A 15,107-nucleotide genomic window follows, 5' to 3' on the forward strand; every position below is an offset into this window, starting at 1 on the left:
TTGCTCAAATATTGGTTGGGACAATTCTGTCCTCCCAAAAGGACATGTCCCTACCGTCCATATGCAACCTATCAAGACGAGCATCTGTGTCAAGTATCACAACCTAATTCTTTTGTAAAATTGCCATAAATGTAGTATTAGATGAATAAAATATGTATTGGTTTTGCTCTCACAGAAACAGTAATTCAGTTTTATCCCAGATGCACTTTTCCCCTAGACGCTGCTGCCTCTCATCCTCCCACCTCTCAGTCCAAAGAGAGCCCTTTAGCTTCGCAGACAGACTGCATAAAGTTTGCACTCACACACACACACACCAATGGAGGACGTACATATAATTTCACACATGCGTTCACACACACACACACACACACACACACATACAGGACCAATTTGACAGACAGCAGCACAAACCTTTCAAACCGAAGTCTCCTGACAGCTGCAGCCAGTCTGTAAGAGACACTGTCTGCTGGAGTGTAGCAGGCATTACAAATTTCCTTTCAGCGTTTGGCAACACACACACTTGAGGTTACTTTCCCTTCCTTTCCTCTCCTTTGATGATCTTTCAACTTTTGTTAAAAAATACAAATGCAGATTGCACAGTATAAAAAAGGGGAGCAGACTTTTGAAGACTGAATGTACGTCATATTTGCGCTATTTTGAAAGTTCCCTGTACAATTTGCATCTCTCTCACTCTTCATTAGGTCATCTTCTGAGCTTTTAAAAAGGTGCATCACAACTCTTCATACAATTGCAACAAGAAGGCACACAGTGGAGTGCAGAGCTCTGCAAAGGCCTGATAATCTCGCCTACAAAATGTGATTTGTTAATATCATGCAACTGCTGACTGTGCGTGTCATTTCCTGTCTGAAAGAATTTTATTTAGCGACTACAGAGCGATGGCATTTTACTGACAGCTCACCACTCTCTCCCCCTCTCAGGGGATGTCTCTCTGAATACATATGTAAGTCTACCTGTGTAACTTTGAGTTGCTTTTTTAAGCAAAAAAAAAAAAAGAAAAGAAAAAAATCATTACACATGCATTTGTGAGTAGATGCCCAATTGTCAGGTGAAATGTGTCTAAAAGAGTCAGAAATAAAAGTTATGAGAATAGAAAAGTGATTGCTTAGGTTTAGCAAGAAAAACAATGTAATAAATATGGATTTTCTACTGAGGTATGAGTGAGATATCTATATACCTTAGGCATTTCCACATATGTACCCCCACACAGTTAATTACCCTGTTATCATTTAACACGTCTATGACGTCTCACAGTTGCTCTCTGGGAATACTACTGAACGCACAACACACACACAAAAGTGTCTACACCTGCAAATATAGATTTATGCACAAACACACACACACACACAAAAGCTTTACTGTGATTTCTAGCAATGATATCAGTGTTTGAGCAAGGATTGTCTGGGAGGGGGTCAAAAAGGTTCAATAGTACTTTTCTATGGGGTCACTACTCTATCCATAAACAATACTACTGTATTTCACATTTAGTGATAACTACAATACTGTGATAGTAAATTACTTTTTCACTATTCTAATCATTACATTCAAAAGTGGAATTATATTTAGTGTTGACTTAGTGTAGTTTTCCATTTATGGAAATGATGACAACCTGCAGGCAGCTAACACTATGGTTTAACGACCGACAGACTCATCACTCTGTTAACTTTGCTAACTTTTTAAACATCGAAACAGTACAGAGTGGCATTTCAGTCCCTAGTAAAAATCTTGAGCTTGTAGGAACATTTTATGATTTAAAGGGGTCCTTGTTGCAATGGCATGCTCTGGCTCAAACCCTGGATCATCAGATCAGTAACAGTAACAGCCACCAATATAAACAGAGGGTAGCTACAGTATGTTTTAAGACAAGAACATATGTCTTACGGTTAACCAATACCCAATATTACTATCATATATTTCTTGATGTCTTTGATACCTCTACGTTCTGCAATCACAGTCCTGTAGATGAGTCCTACAATAGCTCTAGCAGAAACTGAAAAAAAAAACAAAAAAAAACAACCACAACTGCCATGTGTTGCTGGGAGTTTTATCTTTATATCTTTACAAATAAGTAAAAAGATAAGTACCAGATAATGTGTAGTTCTGTTTTGTTTCATGTTCTTGCTCACACATTCTCCCTTTCTTTGTTCAACTTAAATCTCGTGCCTATTTCCACCCAGGTAGCTGCTTTTTTGTGTGGGGGCGGTGGGATAAGCGAGAGCGTGAGAGAAAGATCACACCTGATCCAAACCTGCATAAGTTTTTGAAAACGCACGGGTACCCTCAAACAAACTGTGTTATGTAATGTGCTACCCTGTGAATTGTGAATTTATTATGTTTAAACAGGCATTAATGAGCTGTGGTCACATGGCAGAACATGAGAATCCTGGGTCAATACCGTGTAAAATATCCCCGCTTTTGGCATTATGAACTGGCCAACTGATGTGAGCTGTGGAACTGGGATGGAGCTGGATAGCGTGGGAAGGAGAAAGGGATGAAAAAAGGTGATGCAGGAAGCAGATGCAGGAAATGTCTTGTCAGAGCAGACTGGAGACATCTGTCCAAACACTGAAATGAGAAGGGTCCAATCATTCTGTGTATATAAGGGTCTATGGCCTTGTTCAAACTGTATATCCAGATTGTGTTTAGCTCCAGTTGAGATTGATTGCAGTTCACACCTGGCATAATTGATCCTATTTTTAAGAACCTGCATCTTCTGTTTAAATACACATTTGTTGATGGCGATACGAACTGGAGATGAGAGATGTGGTGACAGTATCAGGTACCTCGGCTCAAATATAGACATTTATTTGTTATACTACCTGCACACTACAAAGTTGACCTTTAATGCAGTCAGGCACTCATTTCGTTCACACGAGCAGCTCCAAATGCAGCTCCAGCAATCTGATCTGATTGCACTCCTACTGCATTTTAGATTCTATGTAGGGCTCTGCCAAATGTAAAAAAAGGACCACACTTTGACGTATGCACTTCTCTTGCATCAGACAAAGTCATGAGAGCCTCTTGACAATAAACAACAAAGTGTGTGCAGAGGAAGTACTTTCTCAAACATGTCAGAATCAGGTGGTTGTCAGTGCGCCGAGGAAAACAAAAACAAAAAAAAGTGGTGGAAAATAACCCTTGACTACAAGACATAATGGAAGGGTTTAAAAACAGATTCTGTGTCTCTCAGAGACAGGAGCTCTCTTTAATACCAGACTTGAAAATAACAACTTTATCCAACAGTGTAAATCGGGCTGGACACACGTGTTATTCAACTGTTGCCTTCACATAAATACTTCAATGCCCATTTAGCATCTCGTCAAAGCGTAAGCAGCCAGTGATTCGTGTAGTGCCATGCCTTCCATTCACTTTCGCTCAATCTTCTTTTATGTTCAAAACACAATCATGTAAATATATGCAATCAGAAAGTGAAACTCTTTAAAACACTCTTTTACATTCCACTTCTGATAACGTTACGTCCAATACTCCAATTCACTTAAAATACCACCAAGTCCAAAGTGATCCTTTCCTGCGAGACAAGCAAAAAAAAAAAAAAAACATGTTGTCATTTTGCAGACTTTCCCCAGCCAATAATCAGGCCTCAGTTATTTAAAGTGGCACACGTAATCTCCGTCATTCCACCTACGCAGAGTTTAGTAAACATGTCTGTCTGCAGTGACTGAATCCACTCAGCTATTATGGGACAAAAAGCCCACCGGATCCCCCCAAAAACAGGCTGCTCAAAGCTCTCTTTATGAGTGGGCTGTGAGGTGCGAGTAATAGGCCTAAAGACAGTGTAGACCGTGGCTTCTCAACCTGCTACCATTGGGGCCACATACCAAAGGATCCCATTGGGCAGGGACTGAATAAATCTCTCTCCACGGCTGATTAATTGAAACCAATGGATGGGGTGTCAGGAGGAGGAGAGTAAGTCGAGCCCTGTCAGATGAAGGTTGGGATAAATGGCTGCCCAGAAGCTAGGGGTCACTTACAGGTTACATCACTGCATACATTAAGAAAGTCGCTCAGCAAGTCAGGCATCTCCAGTTCACACAGTGATGATATACAAGCTTTTAACTATGCACTTCTGTGTGTGCGTAAAGATTACCCCGTGTTCCACTGGAGTGTTGGTTGTGTGCGTCCTTTGAAATCACGCAACCACAAGGTGCAGTTAAGCACATGAACGGTGCGGAATGTAAATTAAGGTCAGCAGCAGACTCTGAAGAAAAGACAAGAACGGCGGAATGTTTTGAGGAGAAACTAATAAAGCTTTATATGATGTCTCTATGCCACTCCACGGTGTCAAATAAAGTAACCTCATGCAGTGTCTCTACATTTAGATATGTTTACACTGTGCAAAATCAGAAGTTTTAGATATTCTAGTATGGTCCAGGGATGATTCGGCCCTGATCTGTTCCCTAGTGGATGTACTCCAGGTATACAGTATATAAAGTACACAGGCTAGTATGTGAACAACGCTGCTAACGTTGCTGCTTTAAATGCACCCCAAGTTGCACTGAAAACATACTGAGATTTAATTACCCAAGCAACGTTTTGGAGATCAGAGAGGCATCCAAACCTCCCAAATGCAGTCCATATTCAAAGCAACTTAGAATCTCCTCTGTCTCTGTCGCTCTGCATAATCATGTTTGCCAACTCTGTTTCCAACATATTGGTCTTATGTTGACTTTTACTTGGTTGTTCTATCCAGTATGCAAATAACCACCACAATTCTCTTGTCTAGCTGCCTGGCTGAGGTCCCATTGTATTTCTTTCTGTTTGGCAGCATTTCTTCTCTTGGGGAAGTGAAATCTGATCACATATAGTCACTCAAGCGGCATTTGAGATCAATTCTGACACCAGATCTGAACTGCAATCCATTTCTACTGGATCTATGCAGTTCAGACATTAAAACAACAGGTCAGTCTGTCTGCATGTCAGTAAGCTAAACAGGTAACAAACTAGTTACCGGTAATTGGTAAAACAGTTCAGTGAAATCAGAAGAACCAGACCTGCCATTCAGTCATTTAGGTGGACAGTTGGGAGGCCAGTTTGTAATTCAGAAGCACAAGTGCAAAACAAGAATTAGCTGGTCAAAATGAAATCCTAAGGGAACATATATAGTTTTGCAAATAACTTCTATATTATCTTTGTAATATTTTACCTACAGCTTTTACAATAAAAAAAATTAAACACTTACAAGAGCTTATAAGGATTAAAGGTCTATCTCCATTCTCTATAAATAGGAATTGATTGGTGACAGGTTTTAAGGAAGCATTTTCGCACGCTACCAGTGGTCCATAGTTGCATTAAGCAGCTGGTATGTATAGATCACCACATTATGTCCACCTTTAAAAACCTCAACTGTGTCATCCAGCTCCTTACCTTGACATACTTCTCCATGGTAAGGTACTTGTTGCAAGAGCAGCATCAGCCACTCAAATAGTCCCAATAGCCTGATGACTGACCAACTTCTCTAACTCCGTGATACTAATAGCACAACACTTACCAGGCCGGAATCCTGAAATAGGAGAAGAAGGAGGCGGTGGGCTAGTTGCGTGGACGTATTTGTAAGAAAGAAGGGGGGGATTAAGAAGGGCCAAGAAGGGTCAGGAAGACCCTTTCCTGCATTGATGGGTGTTGGTGTGGGGTAGGTGTGTGAATGTGTGAGATTCTACTTATGCATATGGGTGTGTCTATGTGTTAATTTATGTGTGATAGATTAATACTACTTATGTGTGTACGTATGTGTGTGCAGATGCTATGATCACGATCAATCATCTGGTCGCTCTGATTACTCTACCAGCTCTGCAGCTCCAAAACACATTTGGGAGCCCTCGGGTTTTAGGCTATTTTAATTGACTTTAGCCGGATTCTAAACTCAACTCTGTACAAGAAGACACAACGTCTTCGCTGTAACGTTACAAAAATGGGCACTTTTTATTTATTTTCTGTGGCAGCAAACACAACACACAGCCGCCCATTAACCATTATACTGCAACTTGAGCTCATCTACACACTTTAACTGCTGTAGATGTTTGAGCTAATTTGAACAACTTTATATACTGTTGGGTAGTTTAATCTACAGCATCATATTCTACAAGATCATCATATGTTTGCACAATTTGAGAACCTACGGTATGTTATTTTAGAAAAAAATGTGTATATCGAGATATATATCGTGTATCGCGACATAGCCTAAAAATATCGAGATATCAGCCATATCGCCGAGCCCTAATTTGAGTGTTTTATTTTGGGAATTATAATCACAGATTCCACAATTGTCACTGGATTTTCAGTCCTGTCTGTGTATGTAAGCTACATGCAAGATGTAAATACCATGAATCTTATTTTTATATTTTTGGTAACCAATTCTACACAGAGGACCAATCTGTTTTGACAGTCTCTTTCACTGTCCATTTTCTGTGAGCACAGGATGACAGCCCCCTGTCAAAGCATTGTGAAGATAATCTGTTCTCTAATAAAACAATGGGATTACGTGAGTGTGAGCGAACGAGAGAGAGAGAGGAAGAGACAGACTGAAATAGAGACGGATACCGAGAGCTCTTTGAGAGAAAGACAGAGTGACAGACAGGGGGAAAAGAAAAGAGTTAGAGACAGGGACGAGGGGCAGGGATGGCTGATGTATGCAGACAGGCAGGCAGGTCTAACTGGAGACGCAGCCGCGTGCCCCACCCCTCCGCCCTCCCTCGCTTGTTCACTCATTTGCTTAACAAGTTCATTTGTGCGCAGGCCTTCATCGGGTATGGTTGTCAAGTGATGCGCGAAACTGGCCTGCGGAACTGCTGGCCCTCGCAAGCTGTTCACCTGCATCCCTCTCACCCCCACGCACCCTCCCACTCACCCACACACAAACATGTCGACACACACACACAAGCGCACACATCTTTCAGCATTCACAAGAGCATACACATAGCACTGGCATCCAATAAGGCCAACAGTGTGAGCAAATGGTGTGTGAATACTGGGTTCAAGCTGCAACATTTCCATGATATCAGCTGTGGAGCTGAAACTGACCTTGTTTTATGGATTGTTTCGTTGATTGTGGAGCTGAAATGATTGGTCGATTAATGGGTTGGTTTATAAACAAAATGTGAGGATTTTCTTCATTTATCTGACTTAGGTGAGAGTAAACGGAATATATTTGGGTTTTGGACTGTTTGTCGGACAAAACGAGCAATATGACGTAACACTGGCAACATTTTGGAATTTGTGATGGGTATTTTTCTGCATTTTTGTATGCAGAGGAGAGGTGTCAAAAAAAAAGAAAAAGAAAAAAATTTGTGTTCTCGATGCAAAATCATGTTATATATTTGCTTCCTTCCCTCCTTGTAGAGGGCAGCAAAAGCATTTGGCGGAGCACATTCAGGAAGTCAGAAGAAGATGACAAAGAAGACATTTATGTAGCGCTCCAGAACCCTGAAGCTGAGTTTTCATGAACTGGATGACATCCGCAGTTTTTACCACAAAGCAGTCCGTTATGCGTTACCTCAAAGATAAGACAATGTTGCGGTTAACAGCCAAAACCCCAAGTATTTCCACATCTCGTATTAAATCCAAGCAATCCATAGTGCGAGCGTGAAGGGTACACGCAAGACAAGACTAACAGCATGAAGGTGAAAAATTACGCTAAATTTGAGAGCACGAATTATTAAATCTTGTGCACACATTTTTTTCCCATGACACCTCCCGAGCTCCGTATTCCTGACATATTATAGACCAAACAATTATTCGATTAGACCGGAAAATCACAGGCAGATTGATATCGATAATGAAAATAATAGTTGATTTTTGAGTTTTATTGTGGGAACATTGCTCTCTCTGGGACGAGCATGAGTTATTTCATGAATGCAATGCAATACAGGAATGACTCAAACTATTTTCTACCAGTGTTCCTCTTATCTTGGCCAATTCATTTATAGCATGTAAATTGTGACTGCCGCTGTGATGGATGAGTTATTGACATTTACTGTATCTGCTTTACAATTTTTTCTTTCTCTCTCTCTCACTCCCAAATACATACACACATCAGACTCCATCATCCATCTTTCTCCATCTCTCTTGTTTGTCCCTGTTTTTCCTCATTGTTTTAGCCCTCTTCACTTGAGGCAGCATTAGCAAGCATCATCTCTGTGGAGTTGCCCTCAATCCTTGCACTGCATGTGTGCTGCTTCAACAAGAGTGTGCAAACACACACACACACACACACACACACACACACACACACATGCAACCTCGACAAGCATTATCAGCCCCCCCCCTTGGTTTTTCCCTGCTAACACAGTGAGCATGCTGCCTCATCATCAGCTCTTTTCTCCCCTAGCTTTTGCTTCCTACAAATCCATGACAAAGCTGATGAATAAGCCTCATCAGCCTTTTCTCCTCACCTCATTTCAGAGTTTTGCTTAAACTTCCCCTTCTTTCGAAAAATCACACTACTGCACTGCAAATGTGTCCAGGTTAGAGCAGTACATCACATTTAACTACTGAAGAATGTGGACTGTTGTAATGATGCTGTCATTTAAAAACGATTTAGGTTCCGCTCTGTACATCACACATGGTACGTTTACTGTTCATTTTCAGACTAACACTAACTTTAAAGATGTGAATGTATTCTTTTTTTAATCAACCCTAGCTGCATAATGCGAAATTACAACTATATCTTGGAATGTTTGAAATGCAAATACTGATTTCAGGTAACTTATTGCTAATTATTTCCAAGTACAGTAACATAACCTCAAAGCTTGCATGTATACATTTAAAATGGACATTATGAGATGTTAAAATCAGTGAGGTATGATGTCATTATTTTTTTCCCCATTAATTATCAAGCAAATTTGAAGCAAACTTCTGAAATGACATAATAAAGAAAAAAAGAAAAGAAAATGCAAATTAGGCATTTTTCCATCAACTGGTTTGGAGCAAATAAACTAATCTGCAAGAGTAGTTTAGTCATCCTGCATAAGTTGGCGGTATAGGCTACGTTACGCAGGGCTGTAACAAACAGAGTAGAAGCAGTTAAGGTCGCGAACACGAAACAAAACCAGTCGTTCGTCAACCACTAATAAACCTCACAGAACAAGAAGAAACAAAACCAGTCACCTTGGCCATCTACGAGGGAAAAATGGAGAGAGGTCTTCACGAATTTCTAATTATTCTAAGATGTCGACAGCGGAAACAGCTTCTTCTTCTTCTTCTTCTTCTCCTCTCGGAGCGGAAACAGCTGATCAGTCATGTGAGTTTGCTGCGTCTGAACTTATTCGGCAAAAGTGTTTCCATCTCCCATTATGCGCATTAACTCTTTTTTTAAACTTTTTTGAAAAATGCTCAAGCGAGCGTATAAACTTTGATGCGAATTTGAGTTTTTTCGAATTTCGCGATTTCCATTAACATATTCGAATACGATACTTCAACATGCGCATTAAAATACGTTATGGAAACACAGCTACTGAAAAGGAAATTACAGTTGTAACAATATGCAGCTTGACCTCTTTTTTTCTCTCGTTTTTTCTATGTTTTGCAGCCAGGGACCCAGCAACAAATGAAGTCTCATCAAAGAAACTAGTCCATGAACACAGCACAGTCCCTCCAGAAAATAGCCTACAGTACCTTTGTCTATAGTATAAGAAAAGCTGCCACATTTGAAAGACAGCTGACAGCTCTCCCAGGACAGGAAACATTTAAAGTAAGTATGCTTGCATGCACACTGCATTGGTTTCATATCCTGGTTTCAGAAACCTGACGAAACAGGGATACTGTGGCATATAAACACCTCATCCAAGTTTCTGATCACTGTTCTGTTCTTTGTGCACACACCTGTCTTCAAGTCAAGCCGCATGAATAAGTCATTCAATTTGGGAAGATAGATTTTATTGCTGGTCCTTCTCTTCTTCCATCAATGGCAATAAGATGGAGAAGCCAATTCCAAGTATGCAGCAGAGACCAGGCAGCCAGAAAGTGGGCTCCTCCTCAGCTACCAAGGTAACTCAGTCAGTGCACAAATGAAAAACATACCTGAACTGACGCAGACGATCAGAAATCTGGATCATGTATGCAGGGAGATGAATAACCAGGTTAAAATGCTCCATGTAAACATCATAGCCCAAATATAATCAAAGCCAGGATATGAATCATAACTAGGATACCAGTGTGCACGTAAATGTACTGATGATAAAAAATCACAATTTAACCAAATTTATATACCTCCTGTTTGGAAAGAAAAGGAAGATGAATGTTTTTTTTTTCATTTTTACAATAATTGTGAGCGATTTACATTTTAGGTTTGTATGTTTTTTTTCCCACTTGAAGTAATTGGTTTAGATAACATGACAGGAAGGGGGACTTGTTTAAAACCTGTCTGATCATTCACAGACTTGACCCATGCAGCAGAGTAGTAAAGTTGTGTCTAATGGTGTCATTGTGTCTCCAGATCAACACTGGGGGGAAAAAACCCCCACTGACATATGTTGGACTGCACATCCGATTCCATACAACCAAATAAATATTGGCAACAAATGCTGAATAAATAAAGACCTATTCAACAACTTCCAATCATGTATAGGCATCATTTCACTCATAAGCACCTGCAATGCAGGCTTTACTCAGTATGACTGTTAATCAGCTGCAGGGTAACAGCATGTACACAATATAGAGGAATGTCTTCAAAAGTTGAACAAATACTGTCTATCATCAGTAAGTCTCTACAACGTGTGCAGAGTCAGTGAATACGCCCGACTTGGAAAAGGAGCAGTCTCTCACACAATTTTAGACAAACAAATAGGCCTAACACAATGGGAATATTTAAAATCAAACAAATGAACATGTGTATTTTAACAATGAAGAGTAGGTCAGTAAGTCAGCCAGTTAGTAAAGAACATTCACTGTTACTTTCCAGCAAAAACCTATTTGCTACGGGGGATGCTTTTAAATGACTTTCCCCTTTCAAACAAAGTAGCTGTAAAGTGCACAAAATGCAACATTTATATTCATAAATATTTATAACCTTAGAAATGTATATATTATATTTTATATGCTATTTTTAAAAGGGGAGATTGCTGTTTCAGACAGGGCATTGTTTCTGTGCATCTTTGCATTTGCAGATTCAAACGTTAGGTCTGACTTTCTTCATCATTTACGGTTCTCCTCTGGGCACAGTTTTGCATGTTGTATATATAATATGTATATACAAGTGTTAATTCTTGTCTGTGAAAGATAACACTTCCTAAATTTTCCTTAAAGGATGATCTATATTAGTCAGGAAGACAGAGCAGCAGTGCAGCATTTTGTACGCCTGTGGCAAAACAAGAATAACCTGCCCAGTCAGTTCATTTCAGTTAAAAGCTTGAGTTCATATCAGTATGGTAAGTGGGGTGACAATGGCCTTTCATACACAGTGCTGGGACTGCAGTTTAGCACCTCACTAGCTTGAATTTGAAGTGGCTTACTGCCATTTCACAGAGGAAGGCAGATCTGAACCCACCACAATGGTCCAGTTACGAAGTTCGTAATGAAGAGTTCTAGGAACTTGAATAAATGGGTAACCACACCAGTGTGGTACAGTCAAGGCTCCTAAAGCAACTCAGCACTATGATTAACTTTGTTATTGTCTATTGTCTGAAGTCAGGACTATACAGGCCTGCTCATACTGGAACTCATACTGGAATATAACCTCTGTCCATGTCAATCCCAATCCCAATGGCCCAAGGCTTCTGGTTGGAAAATGCTGCCCTGAGGGCTTTGGCAGTTCACCCTTGCCATTACATCAACATTCTTCAATAGGGTGTTTTTGCCTGAGGAGGGTAACTTTAGCTGGGCTACTAACCACAGTGTAACCTACCCATATATGTATATATGCATTTTACTCACAACCTCTTATTACATGTTTCCATGTACGTACCTTTATTCCCCTCCCTCTTTCCATATGTATATATACTTACATTTTGGGTCTCCTATTTATAAAAAAAAAGATGGCCTCTTTCTAACGTGAAGCATGTAAACCCAGTGACTCTTGATAAGAATAAAGACCCTTTACCCTTTAAATAGCCTGGGAGTGATAGTAAATAAGCAGTTGGAGCTGCTTCCACTCAGTGAAATGGGGCATGGGCTTCAAGTAATGTATGACTGACCTATATTTTGTCATGTTTTATCACCGTTGTTTTGACTGTTCTATCAATCCTGACATTACCTCAAGCAAGACAGGAATGACAACAAATGATCACAAAATGGAAAAAAAATGGGGGAAAACATTGACAGTGCTCTGATAGACTGCAATAAGACATACAACAAAATGCTCAGTGTTGAACCACCTCAAAGTCTGACCCCTTTAACCTCCAGCAGTTCTCTGAAACCCTGTCATTTTTAGCGCCCCCATGTTGAGAAGCACATTCCGAGGGAAAGGCCCCCACAGTTTCTTTTTTTCAGTTGAGTCATTTAGCTTCTTTTTACATCGATATCATCAAAATACATTTCACAATTTTCCAACACTATACATTTTCAGACAATCTACAGTAAGTGAGAAGGGGATTTGCCATTCAAAAATAACTATAATTTGAGTTATAATTCAAAAATTACTTCTCCTGAACTTCACCTGAGCTCAGATTTAAGCCTCTGGATAGCTTCCTCTCCATAGCAACTGCGGTTGATGGTTCATGGGTATCGTAGTATTTAGAGACTTCTGCCATACCATTACTTATATTATTACATTGTATTATACCGTACATACTTAAACTTATTTTAGCTTTTATTCTTATATCCACTTTGTACTTAATTTATCTTAACTGTATTATAGTGCATTATATTTTGATTTGCTTAGTACTTCTATTCCTTCTATTCTCAAGTCTGCATTGATGTGATAGTGAGCAGCTGTAACGAAAGAGTTTCCCCTCGGGGGATCAATACAGTATTTCTGATTCTGATAAACATATAGCATCATTAAATTATCCACAAGGCTGATGTGTTTCTATGTTGAGGAGCATCAAGGATATAACTATGAGAAAACTTTCCTAACCCTAATGTCGTTTATCTTTACAAATGCTACAAATAGCTCCTTCAGTTTTTCGCCCATCAAACATTTTGACTTGCATATCCACGTCCATTTACGCACACAGGAGGTCAGTAGCATTTCAGTCCTCCCAACAGCTACCCAGCTCTCCGCTCAGCCAGCCAGTCAGCTGGTCAGCTATTCGTCCACCTCTCCAGCCAGCCATTATCCCTCATGAATTCTTCTAACTTATCAGTCAAGCTTGCAACTATCCGTCCACCCAACCGTGCATGTGTAGTCAGTTTGCTGTGTGTTGTGTGTGCTTCTGCAAAGCAGCTGTGAGCCCGGAAGCTTAACTTAGTGAAGTCAAAGGGAGACCGAAGGTTGGAGCCACCACAGGGAGATGGACAAGGGGCGCACATACGCAAACACACATATACTCTCTATATCTATTTCTGTCTCTCTTTTCCACATGTGTCTGTTCCCTTACTTGCTAAGCCTTGGTGCAGTGAGTAAACACAGCTACTTTGCACTTTCGCTCCATAAACTGCAACACCTGCCCCCAGATGGGCAGAGTTTGTGTGTGAGTGTGTGTGGGCCCCTGCTGGCTTCCTACGCTAGATGTAATGTACTGAACTGTATATTAGCAGCTACCATAACATTATATATGACATCCATGGATGTTTCACAGTCAATTCCATTCCAATTCATTTTATAACACTTTCCTGATAACGTATATTTTTATATTCCTGCCAAAAACCCCAGCACATGCTCTGTTCCTTATGTTTAAACTAACAGGGGTTATTTTTGGAGAACTTAGCATCACCCTGCTAAACTGATACTGGAACCATGACAGCCTGCAGGGCAGACACGCTAAATATGTCTATATACATTCTTATAGGAGACATAAACAGAAAAGGTAGGTGTTGGAGTGCAACAGCGTTCTGGATGAATGCCTCTACTGCAGAAGAATTTGTACTTTTCTATGTTATGGCTATTTCAGACTTGTAGTGTTTCAGATTCAAAAATATGAAAAAAAGTAGCTTACTATCCAGCCTGATGGTCTCATAGTGTATGGAAAGTGCATGCAAATGTGCAGTTACCATGAATACAACTTCCAATACTCAAATATGTGAACAATAAAATAATGAAATACTGAATAATTTCCTGAAACCACATGAAGTCAAAGCGATGACTGTTGCTGTTGTCTGGTGGAAATTGTATCCGATCTGATCCTTTCTTTCTGTAAAAGGATGTCAAAGCCAATCACCAGCACTCACTTAGCAATTACCAGATCCATCTGAACTCCTTATTACTGCAATTATTAGTCAAGCATGCCTTGAAATCACACATGACCTCGGACTATTGTCCCAACACCGTGAGGTCAGTCTACCGCTGAGAGGAAAGATGTGACCCATGTAATGACAGAGGAAATGAAGGAACAGGGCTTTATTCGGAGCTGGGCTTTTTTTTTCTTTTTTTTATTTTGCAGACAGAAAAGCTACTTTTGAGACAGGATATTGGGTGATTTTATAAATGGGAGAAGTACTTGTGGATAGTGACAGAGATCAGGGAAATGCTTGGGTGGAGTGGGAGGTGGGGTGCTAATGGCAGCCAGAGTCTAATTTATTACAATTACAGTGAGTGATATAAGTGTATTATCATTATTAGTGGGGCTTTCAGTGACCAATTAAAAATCAACTAAAAAAACACTCTTGTTCCTGAAAAAATAACTAGACTTGCAACTTGTAACTAGACTCTGAAGTCAAACTAACTTAACCTCAAAGCGATCTTGAAAAACAGAAATTCTGCTTGTTTATCATTCTGTCACTTTCAAGTATGTCTAGAATGCCCCCTCAAAATAAAACATTTTGAATATGAAGTTTAAGAACATAAGTTTGATAATTAACATTTTGGCAGCACTTTTCCTTCAGTTTATTTCGCTCCATCAACAAGGTATGTGGAATACTGCCGAACTTAGGTAGGGATGTACCATTTTGGGAGGGGCCGCTCATTTACTCCCCTACTGTGGACTTGGTTTGACTGAGACACGGAGTGCGCGTGTGTTTGTATGAGTAGATAGAGCTCG

The 15,107-nt window shown here is 40.0% G+C and overlaps 1 protein-coding gene across 5 annotated transcripts in view; it reads right to left on the reverse strand.

The window, feature by feature from the left end:
• slc6a9 (solute carrier family 6 member 9) overlaps nt 1–15,107 on the reverse strand; it is a 79,247-nt gene that overhangs the window by 30,670 nt on the left and 33,470 nt on the right. The window contains exon 1 of one of the 5 annotated variants that reach the window (XM_044219424.1): nt 5,404–5,546. The exons of the other annotated variants lie outside the window; for them this stretch is intronic. Within the exon in view, the coding sequence (XP_044075359.1) occupies nt 5,404–5,421 (18 nt within the window). The 5' untranslated portion in view covers nt 5,422–5,546. Of the gene's footprint in view, nt 1–5,403; nt 5,547–15,107 lie in introns of those variants that run through there. 5 annotated transcript variants of the gene reach the window in all.

The sequence above is a fragment of the Siniperca chuatsi genome, linkage group LG13 (assembly GCF_020085105.1).
Source record: "Siniperca chuatsi isolate FFG_IHB_CAS linkage group LG13, ASM2008510v1, whole genome shotgun sequence".
NCBI classification, from domain to species: domain Eukaryota; kingdom Metazoa; phylum Chordata; class Actinopteri; order Centrarchiformes; family Sinipercidae; genus Siniperca; species Siniperca chuatsi.